The 18,623-nt window shown below is 41.3% G+C and overlaps 5 protein-coding genes across 5 annotated transcripts; all 5 read right to left on the bottom strand.

Moving 5' to 3' along the window:
- Positions 1-705: 705 nt before the first annotated feature.
- Positions 706-2,733, bottom strand: LOC117637708 (probable 2-oxoglutarate-dependent dioxygenase At5g05600). The gene is made up of 3 exons (XM_034372686.1): positions 1,999-2,733; positions 1,349-1,676; positions 706-1,186 (listed from the first exon to the last, which is right to left on the bottom strand). The coding sequence occupies exons 1-3, from the start codon at positions 2,469-2,471 to the stop codon at positions 926-928; spliced, it is 1,062 nt and encodes a 353-aa protein (XP_034228577.1). The 5' UTR covers positions 2,472-2,733; the 3' UTR covers positions 706-925.
- A 374-nt stretch (positions 2,734-3,107) lies between these two features.
- On the bottom strand, positions 3,108-4,926 carry LOC117637517 (probable 2-oxoglutarate-dependent dioxygenase At5g05600). Its single transcript, XM_034372422.1, has 3 exons — positions 4,223-4,926; positions 3,746-4,073; positions 3,108-3,603 (listed from the first exon to the last, which is right to left on the bottom strand). The coding sequence occupies exons 1-3, from the start codon at positions 4,693-4,695 to the stop codon at positions 3,343-3,345; spliced, it is 1,062 nt and encodes a 353-aa protein (XP_034228313.1). The 5' UTR covers positions 4,696-4,926; the 3' UTR covers positions 3,108-3,342.
- Positions 4,927-5,718: 792 nt separating this feature from the next.
- LOC117612181 (protein DMR6-LIKE OXYGENASE 2-like) lies at positions 5,719-8,271 on the bottom strand. Its single transcript, XM_034340939.1, has 3 exons — positions 7,621-8,271; positions 6,360-6,690; positions 5,719-6,181 (listed from the first exon to the last, which is right to left on the bottom strand). Exons 1-3 carry the CDS (start codon positions 8,079-8,081, stop codon positions 5,921-5,923), a joined length of 1,053 nt encoding a protein of 350 aa, XP_034196830.1. The 5' UTR covers positions 8,082-8,271; the 3' UTR covers positions 5,719-5,920.
- An 872-nt stretch (positions 8,272-9,143) lies between these two features.
- On the bottom strand, positions 9,144-13,608 carry LOC117637525. Its single transcript, XM_034372431.1, has 9 exons — positions 13,232-13,608; positions 12,710-12,916; positions 12,371-12,468; positions 11,888-11,978; positions 11,610-11,813; positions 11,272-11,528; positions 10,408-10,498; positions 10,097-10,313; positions 9,144-9,646 (listed from the first exon to the last, which is right to left on the bottom strand). The coding sequence occupies exons 1-9, from the start codon at positions 13,418-13,420 to the stop codon at positions 9,435-9,437; spliced, it is 1,566 nt and encodes a 521-aa protein (XP_034228322.1). The 5' UTR covers positions 13,421-13,608; the 3' UTR covers positions 9,144-9,434.
- A 1,287-nt stretch (positions 13,609-14,895) lies between these two features.
- On the bottom strand, positions 14,896-18,175 carry LOC117638477 (pollen-specific leucine-rich repeat extensin-like protein 3). Its single transcript, XM_034373598.1, has 3 exons — positions 16,578-18,175; positions 15,329-15,944; positions 14,896-15,188 (listed from the first exon to the last, which is right to left on the bottom strand). The coding sequence occupies exons 1-3, from the start codon at positions 18,116-18,118 to the stop codon at positions 15,039-15,041; spliced, it is 2,307 nt and encodes a 768-aa protein (XP_034229489.1). The 5' UTR covers positions 18,119-18,175; the 3' UTR covers positions 14,896-15,038.
- Positions 18,176-18,623: the final 448 nt, after the last annotated feature.

The following is an 18,623-nucleotide window of genomic DNA, read 5'->3' as shown; positions in this document are numbered from 1 at the left end:
CCAATCAATCCACTTATTCAGTTTTTAGTTTTCTTGAAATTACTGAGCTTCTTGAAACACATAATTTCAAGAAGCTCAGTAAAACTCAAGACTGATTAAGCTCAGGGATGCTCATCTGATATATCCTAAAATGACCAATTTGGATGTTTTCTGCAATAAGTTTCTTGACATTTCTGATACCATGTGCTCAGGATATATGGCAGGATAAAACTCTCCCATGGCTGGACTAGTGATTTTGATTTGGAAGCTAACTAGCTAAGCCACTCAATGGTTTTACTTACTCTTTTTTTTTTTTTTTGCAAGAATAACAATACTGCAGAATTTAGCACTTAACCAAGAAGTCTTGTGCTGTTTTGCACTGTTTGTCTATATCTGTTTGTAATTTGATTCTTCTGCTGCAACATTTAATGATTGATTTAGGTGCCTTACATTTTGTTTTTATTGAGAAACATGATAATTTGCTTACATGATTGTTTTACTCTAAGGCATTTATTTCTTTTTTCCCTTAGGTGCCACTGATCTTTTAGTGTGTAAGCTTAATTTTTGGTCATGAGTTCTAAAATTTCGGACTTGGACTCGGCTAATTCAGGTCATGAACATACAGACTAAATATTTTTTATTTACAAGGCGATATTCTAAACTACTCCAATTTTTAAGTTTTTGGTATAACAATAATGACTAATTGTTGTAGTGAAAGTGGTAAAATGATTCTCCGGAATATGTTCTTAGTTGTCGAAGCAGAACATATTTGTAGATAATTATATTACTGATCTGGTTGACAAATTAACCAGGCCTTGTTTCAGAAAAAGTTCCTTACAAGTCAGTTCTATACACAGCGTGCCATTATTTTCTGAATTGATATACAACATGGTATGCACAGGATCAGGAAGCTGAAATAACATAAATAAAACTCCTCCTTACCCACTTATTCTGATAACCCGAAATGATGAATTTGGATGTTCTCCACATTGAGTTTCTTGAAATTGGTGAGTTTTCTGTGGGTCATAAACTTTCCCCAGTTGTATGGCCTATACTTGGCAGGGTTTTCTTCACTTATTAGCTCCTTCAAGGGCTTGATTAGGGTGTAGTGTGATGGTTTGAGAGAGTAAGCAATAGAAAACCTTTTCTTCTCTGAGTTCACCATTGCCCTGTGTTCTACACTATGATATATATCATTGCTCCAAACCTGTATAGACATATCTATTTGTTATTTGAAAAGTGGCCAAAAACAATATATTTAGCTGTAGCAATGAGTAGTGATTCTAGTTAGACAAGTCATTGTGCTGATAACAAATTTCTAAGTGTTTTGAGCACAAGAAGTTAATATGAAATCTGAAGAGTGGAGAACCTGAAGACTGTCACCAACATTGATGACATAGGCATTTGGGGTGGGTTTAACTCGGATCCACTCTCCATCTGTTTTTCTCTTCACCTCCAATCCTCCAACTTCATCTTGAGCTAGCACGGTTAACGCACCGCCATCCTTGTGGGGACCAACACCAAGAGCTAACTGAGGGGAAGGACAAGGTGGATAGTAATTGAGTGAGATAGAAGTTGTTTGGTCTTTGAAGTATCTGCTGAACCTGTTTTCTGGCAAGCCAAGGCTCAAGGCAATAAGTCCCATCAACTTCAGAGCTAGCTTTTCGATTTCTTGCGCATATTCTTCACAGGCCTTCCTGGTCAGGGCAGTCTATTATATCATAGAAATCAAGTTCCAAATACAAGTTCAGCTCATCGTGCATGAGTGTGAGAATGCGATGGTAAAAATTCCATATTGTATAGTTGAGAAACCTAGTAAGGATTTATAAGGAGTTGGGCTACTTTCCCCATTGCCAATTGGTTTTGGGATGGAACATCAACTTCCTTCATAGTATCAGAGCAGGTTAGCCCACGTGTGAAAGCCCAACGGCCACACATGTTTTACGTCACCCAATATGTGTTGTCCACGTGTGTGAGGTGATCTAGATTTCTTTTACATATTAGTGATCATTCAGTTACCTGTATTCTGGAGGATACTCCGGCCATCGGTTATGCCACTCTGTCTCTTCCTTGTCCTCGGGGTCAGGCGAAGCCGGGACTAACGTAGGCTCCTCCACTGTTAAATCAAACACCTCCTTCCAGTCTCTGACATTCTTGGTACGCTCACAGTCATAGTAACCCAACACGCTTTTTTCATCCCTTCTAATCTTCCTCTTCTCCTCCAAGGGCAGAGCAAAGAACTTCCTAGCAGCAGTCTCAATATTTCGGAGCTTATCTAATTGAACCCCATGATTGATCACTTGGAAGAACCCCCAGCCCTTGCATGCACTGCCTATTTCTCTAACAACACCTTCAATGGCTTTGGGATCAGTAATGGAGTCTGGGGAGTTTATTGGAGACAGGTCAATCAAGGGTATGCCTTCGGCTTCGATGATGAAGAGTTTAGGCCTGTGATGAGGGTCTTGTATGAAATCTGGATCAACTTCTCCCATGTCTGGACTCCAGTTAAATGATTTGCTTTGCAAGAAGAGGCAGTTAAAGCAACAAGGCAATTGGTTGGTAGGTTTTATAATGTGAGCGGTTCAACTCTTATCTTGGATGTGTGGACAGGTTTGGAAGGCTGTGATGTTTGTGCTTGCTTGGTCATCTTTTGATTTGATTTTATGCCATTGCAGACGTAGAGCCACATATGTGGAACCAAAGTCTGACTTGACACTACATCATAAAGAAAAAGAAGGAAAAGCCAGAGCAGACACCGTCGCATCATAATCAAATTGATACCTCCTTTTTTTTTTTTTTTTCCTTTTTCAAATTAATCATTGATGGGTTGGGGGGGGATGCTAGAAAAGTTCAGGTTCAATTGCAGCAGGAAGAATATTAGGCCTAACTGAATTCAGGGTCCTATATTTCAAGTAAGAACTTATGCAGAACCAGTATTAGTTTCTGAGGGGATTCAGAGCCGATTGCCCTGAACCGTTTTGTCCATCAAAGTTGAACTTCAAACAAGTTTTCTTTAATCCAATCATGTCCAAAATACTGAAACTTTTAAGAAGGGAAAAGATCAAAGGGACAGAATTTTTGGCAGTTCAGGTTTGTAGTTCAACTGTAGCAACCAAAAATTGGCCAACTTTATGCAAATCTTTCTTTATAAGGAGATGTTCTTAGTTTTTGAAGCAGAACATGTGCTTGTAGATAATTATATTACAGATCTTATTGCCACATTAACCACTCCATGTTTCAGAAGTTCCTAACAAGTTACTTCCTTCTCTATACAGCATGGCATTATTTTCTGAGTTGATAGCACAGGAAGCAGAAATAACATTAATATCGGTTGGTCATACAGAAACAGTCCTTCTAATCCATTTATTCCGATACCCTGAAATGATGAATTTGGATGTTTTCAACATTGAGTTTCTTGAAATTACTGAGCTTTCTGTTAGTCATAAACTTGCCCCAGCTGTAGGGCCTATACTTGGCAAGGTTTTGTTCATTTATTAGCTCCTCCAAAGGCTTGATTATGGTGTAGTGGGATGGGTTGAGGAAGTAGGGGATAGAAAACCTTTCCTTCTCTGAGTTCACCATCACCCTATGTTCCACACTCTGATATTTTTCATTGGTCCAAACCTGCATAAACATGTTCATTTGTTATGAGAAACTGGCGAAAAACAATAAACGCTGGAATAGAATAATTAGCATATCTTCAAAAGTGACAAACTTCAAAGTGTTTTGAGCACAAGAAGTTAATATAGAGTTTGAAGTGATGAACCTGGATACTGTCACCAACATTGATGATATAGGCATTTGGGGTGGGCTTAACCCGAATCCACGCTCCATCTGTTTTTCTCCTCACTTCCAATCCTCCAACGTCATCTTGAGCTAGCACGGTTAAAGCACCACCATCCTTGTGACGACCAACACCAAGAGCTAGCTGAGGGGAAGGACAAGCTGGATAGTGATTGAGTCTAATAGAAGTTGTTTGGTCTTTGAAGTAGCTGCTGAACCTGTTTTCTGGCAAGCCTAGGCTTAAGGCAATAAGTCCCATCAACTTCAGAGCTAGCTTTTCGACTTCTCGAGCATATTCCTCACAGACCTCCCTGGTCAAGGCAGTGTATTATATCATATAAAGGAAGCTCAAAAGCATATAATTCACAAGGTATGATCATAGGTGATCAAGATTTCCCTTTCCTATTACAATTGGCTAAAACATATATATTTATACTACCTTTGGTGATCATTTAGTTACCTTAGTTCCGGAGGGTGCTCAGGCCATTGGTTATACCACTCTGTCTCTTCCTTGTCCTCAGGGTCGGGCGAAGCCGGAACTAGAGTAGGCTCCTCCACTGTGAAATCAAACACCTCCTTCCAGTCTCTGACATTTTTGGTACGTTCACTGTCATAGTAACCTAACACGCTTTTTTCACCCCTCCTAATCTTCCTCTTTTCCTCCAAAGGCAGAGCAAAGAATTTCCTCGCAGCAGTCTCAATCTTTCGGAGCTTATCCAATACTACTCCATGATTGATCACTTGGAAGAACCCCCAGTCCCTGCATGCATTGCCTATTTCTCTAACAACCACTTCAATAGCTTTAGGGTCGGAAATGGAGTCCGGGGAGATAATCGGAGTCAGGTCAATCAAGGGTATGCCTTCGACTTCGGTGATGGAGAGTTTAGGCCTGTGATCAGGGTCTTGGATGAAAGCTGGATCAACCTCTCCCATGGCTGGTGATCTTGGTTTAACAAATGATTTATTTTGCTAGAAAGGCCACTTTGAGCAACAAGGACACTGGTAGCTTTTATAATGCGAGTGCTTGTACTTTTTATATTGAATCTGGACAAGGGTTTGGGTAAATTACGAGGTGGAGATTACCTAGTGCTGCACGGTTTTGCTTTGTAGAGGGTTGTGACCTTTTGTGCTTGCATGGTTGTCTTTTTCTTTGCTATGATGCCATTGCAGACGTACAGCAACATTTTGGAACCAAAGTCTGACTTGACACCAATATTTCATTTAGGTATTAATTTTAAATAAGTACGATTGTATCAGTTTACTGAGCGCAATACTCACTCCTCTAAAGAAAGAAGAAAAAACCAAAGCAGAAAACGTCACAACAAAATCAAATTGCTACACAATCCAAATTTCTTCTTCTTCTTCATTTTTTAAAATTAAACATTGATGGGTGGGGCTGCTAGAATTAAATTAATTTAATTTCCCTGGTTCCGCTGCAAAGAATATTATCCCTGTAAGTAATGGAAGCAGCTTGTCACTACCATTACAACAAAAAATACTGAAGAATCTTGGGCTTAACGAACAGGTCTTGAACTGTTTTGTTATGTTTGCCTATGTCTCAATTAATTCCATCATTTCTTACCTTTTTTTCTTTTGAGAAGAATGCTAATTTGCTTAAATAGTTGTTTTTTTTTTATACAAGTGATATTGGGGAAGGGGGAATCAAACTTAGGGCCTCAGTGCATGGGTAAATGCTCTCAACCACTTAAGCTACAAGCCCCTTGGTTAAATAGTTGTTTACTATAAGGGTTGTACTTTTTTTTCCAGTTCTGTTTTCTTTTTTGGGCTCTGCTGCACTCCATTAGCTGCAACGTTCTGGATAATCCTAATTCATAGTTTTGCATCATTTTTTTTTTTCTTCTTTTGGCTTTAAGGATTAGTATGAACTTCATGCTGATGATTAAATTTTTTTAAACTGTACACATTGATAAATATGTCTTGCTTAGACTGAGTAACTGGTGATAAATTAAAACTTAGAAATTGCCAGAAAAACAATCATAAAACATAAAGACAGAAGAAGCTAAAAGGACTTAATGTTGTTATAAAAGCAAGTTTTGAAAGCCTCTGACCTGATTACATAGCACAATATTCACAAGAAGCTAAAAGGACTTTATGTTGCTAGCAATGGATAACATTTCACTTCACCAATATATCCTATCTACTCTGGTAACCTGAAATGATGAATTTGGATGTTCTCCACCTCTTGTTTCTTGAAATCACTGCGGTTTCTCGTAGCATAAAACTTTCCCCAGTTGTATTCCCTGTATTTGGCAGGGTTTTCATCACTCAGTAGCTCCTCCAAGGGCTTCACCATCACATGGTGGGCTGGGAAGAAGAAGAATGGAACTGAAAACCTTTCTTTCTCAGAATTCACTACCACCCTGTGCTCCACGCTCTCATATTTGTCATTGCTCCAAACCTGCAGATAAAAACACCGTTTACAAAGTGAACGTACATCTCATGCAAGTGTCTAAAAAATTTATTGGTGTTGTGCACAAGGTCACTCGCAATTACAATCTCATTCATAATTATGAATGCATTAATGTCGTTCATAAGACATAATGGGAAAATTTCATTTCACAGTTCATGAATAGTACCTGAACAATGTCACCAACATTGATGATGTAGGCATTTGGGGTGGGTGTGACTGGAATCCATTCTCCATCAGATTTCCGCTTAACTTCTAGTCCTCCAACATCATCTTGGGCCAGGACGGTTAAGGCACCAGCATCCTTGTGGTGCCCAACGCCTAGAGCTAGGTGAGGAAAAGGGCATGGAGGATAGTGATTGAATCTGACCAAGCTCGTTTGCTGGTCTTTGAAGTAGTCATTAAACCTGTTTTCTGGCTGGTCTAAGCCCAAAGCAATTAGTCCTAACAACTTGTAAGCCAGTTTTTCCACCGCTCGAACATACTCCTGGCAGACCTCTCTACTCAAGGCAGCCAATTCGAGTACACAGACCACATGCCAATGTAAAAGGCAAAACGTTAGCATCATGGGATATTAGTCTGGTGGAGTGAGAATTTAAGCAAAATGTAGCTAATAAGTTTTTGTTTTTATTTGAATCTTAACCAACATGTACTTCTGAGGGGATTTAATCTCAATTACACTGAAGTTTTTGTAAACCTGGTGGAGTTAAGCCTGTACTACATGGGCATTCATGGCAAATCTGTTTAATCGGTTCAAATCCGAACTTGTAAAACTTCTGAGAGTAACCTGTCTAATGAACCACGTATGAAAACAGCAGTTCTTATGGTGAATTAAGAAGGGGGAAATTTGAAGGGGCAGAACTTTTGCAGAAATATTCTTTTTACAGTTCAAGTTTGCTCTCAGTTCAACTAAAGTCTAAAATGTTAGCATCATACAATATTATCCTAGTGGAATACATGGTCCTATTTCCAAGTGAGAATTTATACGGAACCAGTTTTGCTTCTGAGGGGATCCAAACCCAATTTCCCTGAACAATTTTGGCCCCCAAATCTCATGGACTAAAAGCCTATACTAGATCATGCTGATTTCTAAGTCAAATCAGTTTTCTTGTATCCAATCATGTCTCCAAACTTGTAAACCTTCTAAGAGTTGGCAAATTTTCTGATGAACCAAGTTATAAAAGAACACTGCTTATTTAAGAAGGGAAAAAATCAAAGAGGCAATCCAGAGTCAATTTTAATTTAATTTTGCACAATCAGCTAAAGCAATCCAAGTTTGTTCAAGTTTTTGCAGAAATGTTAATTTTTTTCAGTTCAATATTGTTCTTAGTTCAACCAAAGCAATCCAGAATCAGCCAACTCTATGCAAACCTATTACAAAGCAAAGATAAACTAAAAATGAATAATTCAAATAAGCAAACATAAAACACCTAAACTCAGGAGGGTACTGAGGCCACTGATTAGTCAATTTCCTCAGCTCCTTATCATCAGGCTCAGGTGATGCTGGGACCAAAGTCTCATCTTCCACCAAGAAATCAAAGACCTCCTTCCAATCTCTAACATTTTTAGTGTTCTCACCATCATGGTACCCCAGTGCATTCACCATGTCTCTCTTCACCTTCTTCTTTTCTTCTGCTGGTAGTTCAAAGAATGTCTTAGCCACCTCCTCAATCTTCCTGGCCAGTTCCAATGGCACCCCATGATTTATAACTTGGAAAAATCCCCAGTTTTTGCATGCATGGCCTATCTCTGATACCACTTTTCTGGTCTCATCAGGGCTGCTTAAAACTGAGAGGTCAATTATGGGGATTTCATCAGCAACTGGGTTTGTGGGGTTGAGCTTGGGCCTCTGGTCTGTGGCTTGGATGAAGGCTGGATCAATTTCTCCCATTGGTTAAGATTCAAGAACAGATAGATTGTAAAATTTAGTGGAAGTGGTTTTCTGGTGGAAGAAAGAGGCGTTGGTTTATATATATTTTGGATTTTCTGTGCATAATTTTCTCCTCTGTACAATGAATGTAGACAGTTTCGGAGTAGAAAATGTTGGTTTGGTAAATGAAGACAATATGGTAAGCAAACTAAGCAGTAGAGAGTTTGGAAGGCATCACTGCAGGATAGACCGACAAGTATACCGTGGTTGTTTTCTTTAGTGACACATCTAGGGTCATCTGCTGCTTTTGTAGTGTCTTGATTAGGTAAGGGAAGAATAGGCCACAACCTTCCAACGCCTCATAGAGCGCCTATGGGAGACTTTGGAAAATGCCAAAGGAGAGAGAAATTTTTTAAAAGAAGCCAAAATGAACAAAATTGTCATTATTTATTTTTGGATTTTCTAAGGTTTCCTTAACATTTGCATGTCTTTGGTTTGAAAGTTGAGAGGTTTTTCTGTCTTTTTTGAAAAAGCTTTGGCTTTTTTCAAAAGTGAAAATTTTTTTATGACTAAAATCTAAATTTTCTTTTTCGAAATTCAATGACCAAAATGCAAATCGGCACAAATTCAGGGACCATTGTTATTAAAAACCCTATCAAGGATTATTGCAAAAAGGCTTTGCTAAGAAGTGTTTTATCATGGCAGCAACATCATATGGACGCATATCATAAGGGATTTGCACTAAGAATTGAGGGATTATTCTGCTAAAAGTCATGAAAAGTGTTTCGAGCAGTCGCCCAATCGCCCATTGCAGTATTTGCAACACATTATAACAACAGCTGGAAGTCACCCATGGGCACTTCGGCGACTGTCCATTAGAAGCGAGCAAAGCCCCTGTCCATCAGAACCGAGCAAGGAATTTGCTCAAAGGCTGCAGAGTTGAGCAAATCCCTCTTTTTGTTTTCATTGTTGAATGAGTTCAAATCTCTATTTATGATTCATGTGCTGATTAGGGATTGTGTAAAATACTACTACGTTGTTTCAAGTTGTCATTTGAAAATTAAGTACACTTCACAAGCCTGGTAAGTGGTAATATCGCACTCTTGCCAACTAGACCATCCAAATTACTAATGAAACCAAGAAGGCACGAGTAGCTGTGTGTAGGATCCATCAACTTAACCTTAATTAACGCAATACATAATCTCTACCTTCCTCAATGTTACAGATTGCTGACTGTTTAAGAGCTCTAACAAGAATTTTCCTTCAATTTCGTATAACATTTGAAATGATAAGAGAACTCAAACCCACTTGAAAAACCACTATTTACAAAGCTTAACAAATAGAGCTTGTGAAGGGTCAGAGATCTGAGTTCTCTCATGCAGTGGGCATAGAGCTTGAAACGACCACATACGACAAGTAGTGAAGCCCGTCCTGGATTTTGCCCAAAGCTGTGTTCTGGTCATCACGGAGATGTTTAGAGAAGGAACTGGCTTTTTCTTGGATTGATGTCTGTGGAAGCACGTCATGGGATTCCGCAGAAGCACCTTTTATGGCTGCTAGATAAGCTTCGGCAACATCAGATATGCCTGACAAGTTCGTAAAGACTCAAACTGTCAACAAAAATATCTGCTACAATACATATCTTGCATATCAGATATGAACTAATCCACTTGGAAATGAAAATCATCAAGACCTCAGTCTAAAAGCACACAGAAAAGACACAAGGCTTTCTGAGTTGGAGACCTTAGGAATTAGGCTCCCTATAGACAATATAAATGGACTTCATAGCTTATACAATGGCTATATTTGGGTCAAAAGATTGCTGCATGCATGCAGATGCGGATGCGGATTATCTTTCCAACTGTACAACTGACCAGTCAGCTAATAGCTAACCACCCTGCTGTTGAGGTACCGAGTAATCTCAGAGTATTTTTCCTTTGAGCACAACAGGGTGAACTGTAATGGCATATTGCAACTAGGAAAAAGTAGTCATTTATGAGCATAACCACAAAGAAACAGGGCTCCAGGATATCAACCTGTGATGAAACTGCTGGACACTGCCTCCACATATCCAGTCATTGCTTGTGCTTTTGATCTGATTATCTTTGCTTTCTCAACAGAATCTTCAGGCCAATCAATATTCTCGACATCAGCATCCACATCTTCCACCTGAGTGTTGTTTGCACTAGATATGATGGATTTACCAAGCATCAACAGTTGAGACACCGCAGAGCAGCACATTTCCGAGAGTCTCTGCACACATATGATTACATCAAAACTATTAAACCCATGTCAACAAAAGCAGGGCCAAGAGAATACAATACAGTTATCCCAGATAACTCCATACATGAACTCCCTCTGAGTGAAGACTCTCTAATCGGCCGGTGGTTCTTTGAATTATATCATTAACAGCTTGTCCAGCTAAAGCACTTGTGAACCTGAATAATGTTAAATACAGAAGATTCTTAGAGGGTTGTGGAAAAGGAGAATGTACGTAGAAAAATTCAAAAGTAACAGTAGTTAAGGCATGATATGTATAAAAATAAAGTTAAGTATAAAAGACCAGGTGTTTCTACTCCTATGTTTCAGGCAAGGTCACATAATTAAGAGGAGCAAACAGCTTCCACTTCTATTAATTGGGCGTTCCTGAAATTGTATTAAAATGGAGTGTATAATGAGGAGGCTGATCAAATTGCAATCAGTTTAGAAACTGGACATATCGACACCCTGCAATCACTTTTTACAGGACTCGCCTTTCACCAGTCCCACCTTTTAAAGTAACATTTTTTGAGAATGTCACGCATGTCAAGTACCAAACTGATGGGCTCTGATCCATAAACTCAAATCTCTTTTAGCAAATGATTATAAAGAAATTCATTTTGCAATCATCTAGTAGGATTGTAAGATCTCCAATCAAGTCACACTGACAAGAATGATGGGTATAGACAGGATGCATCATCAACGGTGACTTCGTGAAAATCCATCTGATGTAACTCTGACAGATGCAAGAACAGCTAGTTTTACAGTTGTTGTAATCTAATTCTGGCTCCAGTGAATGTGTCAAAATTGGATGAAAGTCCAAAAAGAAGCAATAGACCTAACACAGCCATGCATGAAACCAAATATACTAATGATATTCAAAAAATCTTTATAAAAAAAGGAAAAGAAAATGGAAAAGACATAAAAATAGAAATTGAACAAGGTAAAATACCCAGCCGCCATATCAGCAGCCTTGCTGACGCTTGAATCATGCAAACTCTTCATCTCATCGCTATTTCCATCATCTCCAGTCTCTTTCTTTTTGCCTTTATCCGACTCTGCACCACTTCCATCCAATTCAATATCCAAACTGAAAATCTGCTGCACCTGTTTAAGCTTTCCATCATAAGTAGATTTCTGTTCTGATGATAATTTTCCTTTTCTCCGGTTAAATAATAGTGCATAATGGCTGGACAACGCCTCCAATTCCTGACAGTATTACAATACAGCAGCTTCAATAAATTTATTCCTTAATATAACAAGACTTAACCTCAGGATTAAGAAAATGACCTCCAACTGTTCTGGACCTCCATATATGTAGAAGCATCGATCAAATCCTACTTCCTCGTATAACTGATCCTCTTCGGCTTCCTGTTCAGAGGGTTTAGAATTCTTCTCAACTTCTATACCAGTCTCTGTGATCAGTAGATCCAAAGTTTCCTTGCCTACAAGCTCAAGCACTTGCATTCCCTTAGAGGTAAAAGCCTTTCCAGTCTGTAACATGAAACCAAGATATAAGCAATGAAGTCAACATAACTTAGCAAGCCAGGTAACAGCAGAATACAAACCTCTAATAAGGATGGCGCAGCAGAACCAGCAGCCGTAGGCAAACCACCTTGCTGGATGGATCCCGCAAGATTCACAGCTGAATTCTCAAGCCTAGAGAACAACAAAACTTATTTCAATAACAAAATATAATGCTAGTAGAAAGTAATTAGAGAAGTTGGTAAAGTCAAACTTGACCACTGTCAATAAAACACAATACAACTGTATTACTGCACCAATTTTGAACTTATAAAACCATATTTACTACATCATGCAGTACTAGATCATCTTTACAACATTCTACAATCCTAGAACTAAAAAAAAAAATTATGTACACAGCTCCTGAGAAACAAGAGAAAGTATATGACCAGTTAGCATCTGTTGATTACTAATTTTAACCCAGAAAATAACCCCAAAAACCTGTCCCCACATGCAATGCAGCTACTCTTGTTTCCCTCTAACATAATGTAAAATATATTAAAACATTCAACTGCAGTGGAACATACTTGTGGACTAGATCAGTACTGCCTTTCAATGCACTTCCTAATGCTTGCCACGCTCCTGAAGCAAAATTCTCCACAGAACTATCAAGTACCTTCAAACCCTGAAAATATTATAGCAATGGCATGCTTAGTGAAATATAAATAAAAGGTATCAGCTTCAGAGGATAGTTACAGAAGTCAAGAAACAAACAGCTCCAGTCCAGTTGAACAGAAAGTAATGTAATGTTAAAGTGTCCTATATCAAATTGAGAGAGATGAATAGAAGTATATGCAATATTATAAGTGCAATAATTGCAAAACATATAAAAGGAAAGTTCAACTGCTTAAAAATTTACAACTTGCCTGACCGAGAAACGAATCTTCACTAGCTTTTTCTAATTTTTCTAGAGCAGCCTTTCGTTGCTTTTCATGCTCATCTTGGCTTTCAGTCCCATCCTGGCTTTCCTTTTCAGTATCCCCTTCCTCCTCCTTGGAAGATTCCTCCGAGTCCTCTGCAGGGTTTTGCATGTCGGCAATGCTCTTTGCTGCAGTCTGAGCAACTGCAGCCGCCTGCATCCACAAATAACCATTTCACACATCTAATTACAAAATGCAGCAAACCTAAACTTTTCAATTTGGATTGAATAGACAAATCTTTGCATATATTTTATAATTAATAATTTAAACCTACATTAAGATTCGCAGTCTGAATAGTTAATTAACAAGGGATACATCTAAAAACACCAAAATTAGATCCAATAACGAACATTTCCCAAACTTAGAAACCCTAATTTCTAATTTCCTAAAATAGAAAAAAAAAAATCAGGCAAGTTTATAATAAAAATGGAGATTCATATACACTTGCGAAATACTAGAGACGCTTACATTGCGCGAGATCTCTTCGGCGGCTTTCTGGAGATCTGAGAAAACAGAGGAAAATCCCCAGCCTCCCCATCCTCCACTTTTTGCCGGTGATGCTTCTGCTTCAGCTGCTTCTGCTTTTTTTGCTTCCTCTTTTTCTTCTTGTAGAAGACTTTTCTCTTCCTTCAGTGGCTGTTTGTCTTCTTCCTCCATTGTCGATTGCAGCCAAGACCAGTCCACAGTCTGAGATCTCAAGCCCTATGGAGAAAAATGGAAGTTTGAAATTTGAGGAATTTGATTGAGATTTTTTTTTTTCTTTTTTCTTTATTATTATTTTTTTTGAATGGGAAGTTCGAATGTGCGTAAAATTTGTTGGGGCGTTTTGTCACTTTTGGGAAGTTGAAATGAACGAAACCTTACATCACTATCTGCTTCATTCAACGTGCTTTCGAAGGCAATCAAGCACCATAACGACGCCGTTTTTTGGTTTCACTCATTTGGCACTAACGGGTATGGCTGGAATTTGTACTTGGGGCACGTACCGGTTCGGTTTGGTTTGGTACGAAATTTTTATCGGTCCACTTTTTTTTTTCTTTACAAGTTGAATATGGTCAATTTTAGTTGTTTATCAATTACTTTCAGGCGCAACATTGGAATTAAAACTTAACATTGTGTTCAAAGTATCACATGACACGTATATTAGTAATTAAATAAAAAATTATTTTTAAATTTCAGTTCTATACAAATTTCCAGTAGTTAGGGAGAATGTAACTTGCTGCTTTAACCACTACTACTTTGTTTCGAGTTGTAATTTAGAAAATAAAAATTAATTTAATCCATTCGAACCAAACCATATAGGTTCGGTATGGTCGGTACGCAAGTTTTACATATCAAATGCGCACCCTATTTTGAAATTACTTTAATTTATGAGGTACGAGATTCGAACTTCAGTGCAAGGACACGTACGTTGACATGATCAACTAACCTAACTCATACCTACGTCACGTACTTGTTAATTCTTAATACACTCCTTTTTTAAAAGAGTAATGCTTCCATATGTTGTGACTATAGATATGCACGCACTTCAATTATCATGACTGGTTGTTAGTTAATACATCAACTATCATGTTATGATTAGCTAATGTAGTCCTTTAACTCTTTTGAAAAACAAATGTTTTTTGGTGGTTTAGATGTAGCTTTCAAAACTAAAATGAGAGGAACTAGAGAGATACCAGATACCATATGATCTCATAAAATTACTACCTTCTTTCTTTTTCTAAAGACTGAGCCACACATGTTTGGCAACTTCAATGCATTATTGCCTTAATACGTATGTACTGTGGATGGTTAATATAATCCTAAGCAAGTATATATCTTGCTATAATAAATAATTTTATAGCTTTTTAGAGGTGTGAATAGCGTTTTCAAACAACTAAAAACGCTTTTAATAGCGCTTGCACAATAATGTAAAGTATTTTCTATATTATAGAGGCATGTTTTCCCAAATAAATACTTAATAATAAAATTAATTTTTATTCATGATAAACTGCAAATTTCATACCCTTAAAATTCTCTCTCATTTTTCTTTTACATTTCGTTTCCTTTTCAGTTTCCATCTTAGCAATAAATACAAGATAAGCTAACATTACAATTTCATGCATTGAGAATAAAAGAGGTAACTAACAAAGTAGCAATGGAAGGTAGTTCAAATTTCAAATTTCATTGTTCAGTAAGATTCCCAAAGTTACAAAGCGAGTGTGTGTAGAAGGTGTTTTTGAAAAAAGAAAAAAAATACAAAATATGGGAAACATGTCGAATGATAAACTAGTACTCAGTAGCCTGGGAACATTGGCGGTGGTGGGGACGAGTAGAGGGCGCCAAAGTTTGGTGGCAGCACGAAGTCCGGTTCGGTTGGTGGTGGAGACTGAGCAGGAGGAGGTAGAGGAGGAGATGGAGTGGGAGCTGGTGGTGGTGGGGATTGGATGGTGGGGATTGAACCGGTGGTGGTGGGGATTGAACCGGTGGTGGTGGGGATTGGACCGGTGGTGGTGGGGATTGGACCGGTGGTGGTGGGGATTGAACCGGTGGTGGTGGAGATTGGACGGGAGGTGGTGGGGACTGAACCGGTGGTGGTGGGGATTGGACCGGTGGGGGTGGGGATTGGACTGGAGGTGGTGGGGACTGAACCGGTGGGGGTGGGGATTGAACCGGTGGGGGTGGGGATTGAACTGGAGGTGGTGGGGATTGGACCGGTGGGGGTGGCGATTGGACCGGTGGGGGTGGCGATTGAACTGGAGGTGGTGGGGACTGAACAGGTGGCGGTGGGGAATGGACTGGTGCTGGTGGTGGTGGAGAGAATACCGGTGGTGGAGGTGACTGCACTGGCTCTGGAGATGGTGGTGGAGGTGAATGCTTCGGCACCGGAGATGTGTTAGTTGGGTCTGGTCCAGGTGCAGGTGTTTGTGATGGTGGTGGCTCAGCCTTTGGTATTTGAGGTGGCTCAGCCTCAGGTGTTTGAGGTGGTTCAGCTTCAGGTGTTTGAGGTGGCTCAGCCTCAGGTGTTTCAGGTGACTCGGCCTCAGGTGTGGGAGGTGGCTCAGCCTTGGGTGTGGGAGGTGGCTCGGCCTTGGGTGTGGGAGGTGGCTCAACCTTTGGTGTTGGTGGTGGCTCGGCCTTGGGTGTGGGAGGTGGCTCCCCTTGCCTGGGGTGTGGGGCCTGGTGTGGAGGTGGCACCGACCTGTAGATTAAGGGTGGTTTCGACCTTTGGTGCGGAGGCGGGTGGACTTCGGCCTACGGTGTTCGGGGTGGCTCCCTCCTGGTGTCAGGGGTGGCCCTTGGTGTTCGGGGTGGCTCGACGGCTATGGGCCGCCCATGTGGTGGTGGCCTACTGGTGTTGGTGGTGGCTCGGCCGGGCCAGGGGTGGTGGTCAGGGCTCCCTTGGGTGTTGGTGGTGGCTCTCTACCAGGTGTGGTGGCTCCTTGGTGTTGGCATGGCTCTACTTTGGTGGTGGCCTTGGCGGGTGGTGGCCTGGGCTCCGGGACTTTGGCCTACTCGGTGGTGGTGGTCCGGATCCTTACCTTTGGTGTTTGGCCCCTTGGGAGGTGGTCGGGTGTCGGCATGGTCTCCGACCTGTTGGTGCCGGGATAAGTGACCGGTGTCCCTGGTGGCCCCTGGCCCTACTTTGGTGTGGGAGGTGGCCTCACCCTGGTGTTGGTGGTGGCTCCGGCCTTTGGTGTTGGCGGTCTAGCTCGGGGCTGCAGGTGGTGGTGGTCTCGGCCCTGGGGTGGGTGGTGGGACCGGCCCTCATGCCTGGGGTGGTCTCTTCGGGCGTGGGGAGGGGTGGCTCCCTTTAAGGGGGTGGTGGCCTCGCCTTGGGAGCTGGTGGTGGTCTCGGCCTTTATGGGGTGGTGGCTCGGCCTTTGGTGTGGGTGGTGGCTCGGCCTTTGGAGTGGGTGGTGGCTCGGCCTTTGGCGTGGGTGGTGGCTCGGCCTTTGGTGTGGGTGGTGGCTCGGCCTTTGGAGTGGGTGGTGGCTCGGCCTTTGGCGTGGGAGGTGGCTCGGCTTTAGGCGTGGGAGGTGGCTCGGCCTTTGGAGTGGGTGGTGGCTCCGCCTTTGGTGTCGATGGTGGCTCAGCCTTGGGGGTCGGAGGCTTCTCGGTCTTTGGTGTCTGAGGTGGTTGAGGCCTTGGTGTCTTTGGCTTATCCGGGGTTGAAGAACCACCACCACAATGCTTGCTGCAATCCACTGGCTTAGTGACCACAGGGAAGCAAGTCTTGGTATTCTTTTGCTTGGGCCTGCCGGGCATGCAGTTGCCCGTGTCATCAAAGTTCACCTCACGTTTGGGATTTGGCATACATTTCTGAGCTTCTCCACTGAAATAATTGTAAGCAAATGTGAAATTGGCCAACTTAGGCAAGGAGCAAATCTTTTCAGTCACAAACCCTGTCAACCTGTTGTACCCAACAGCCAATTCCTCTATGCTGCGGAGCTCCAAGAAGGTCTTTGGGAAGGAACCAATAAACACATTGTTGCTCACATCAAGAACCTGCAGATTTCCAAGGTTTCCAATCTCAGGAGGGAAGCAGCCACCAAGTTGGTTGTTCATGAAAATAATCTCATTCAGATTTTTCATGTTACCAATGCTTCGTGGTATGCAACCAGTGAAGTTGTTGAACCCAAAATTCACTACAGAAACCGTGGAGTGGCCCAAGGTGTCTGGAATTATTGATGTGAATCGGTTGTGGTTCAAGAACAAGGCGTCGTGCTCCTTGTGGAAAAGCTCTGGAGGCAGCTCCCCTTCGAAATCGTTGTACCGGAGATCAAGGTACTTGCAACTAGGCCATTCGAGGACCACCACAGGGAAGGAGCCGACGAATCGGTTGTTGCTGACATCAAACTCATGCATAAGTATCAGTCTCCTGAAGCTCCGTGGGATAATACCGCAGAACCTGTTGGAGTTGAGGTGGATGAGAGCAGCATCAGTCAAGAGCCCCATTTCGACAGGGAGATGGCCAGCAATGTCGGCATGGTTCAGGTCCAAACCGGCCACAACGGTCAGTTTTTCATCGTCAAGCGCCGGTGCACAGAAGACCCCTTTGTAGGAGCAAACATCTTCACCTTCCCAATTGACTGTGAAGCCAAAAGGGTCGGAGAAGATGGCCTTCTTCAAGGCCTGAAGAGCAACATAAGCGTTTTTGAGCCTGTCGTTTTCAAAGTTGAGCTTGGCATCCACTTGAACCTCATAGTTTTCAGGAAGGTCACCTCCCTCCGGGAGAGCCAGGAGCTGGCGGTGAGCTATGAAGGCGACTTCAGCATCGGTTAAGGCGAACGAGAGGGCTGAGAATGAAGAGAATAGGAGGAAGAAGAGAAGGCAGCCGCCTGAGGGCTTGTTTGTGATGAGAGTTGGAGCCATTGGATGAGCACTGAATTGGCAAGCACAAGGCTCTGCTTATGAAGACATGGGGATGAGGTGAAGAGGGAAGCTGTTATATTGTGGGGAGGAGGCTGTTGTGTATTGACAGAAATTGAATGGTTGTAGAAGACTGAGGTCTTGTTTTAGGACCGGAAAGTATGGGGATCTTCACATCACCCACAAAACTTGGTGGTACCTTCATTTTTTAGTATCAGAAGTTATCTGGTGTCTAAAAATTGGCAATAGACCTGGTCCTCTTTTAGTTGGATGACTAAATTTAGCTGTTGAATCCTAAGCATCCATTTTTGTACCAGATTTAGTTTCCATGCATCAGGTTGTTTTTCCTTAAACAGCACAACATCTATCTATTTGCCACTTCGCATAAACCTCGTGTTTTTAGCAGAAAAATGAAAAAAAAATTCCTCAGGAGGTCCAATAATAACATTGAATTAATGGCATCAGCAAGAGAAGATGAAATGCTGTTGCTCACCAATCAAAAGTCAAG

The sequence above is a fragment of the Prunus dulcis genome, chromosome 8 (genome assembly GCF_902201215.1).
Source record: "Prunus dulcis chromosome 8, ALMONDv2, whole genome shotgun sequence".
Classification (NCBI taxonomy): Eukaryota; Viridiplantae; Streptophyta; class Magnoliopsida; order Rosales; family Rosaceae; genus Prunus; species Prunus dulcis.
The sequence above is the reverse complement of the archived record's forward strand: the minus strand, read 5'-3'. Positions and strand labels throughout refer to the sequence as shown.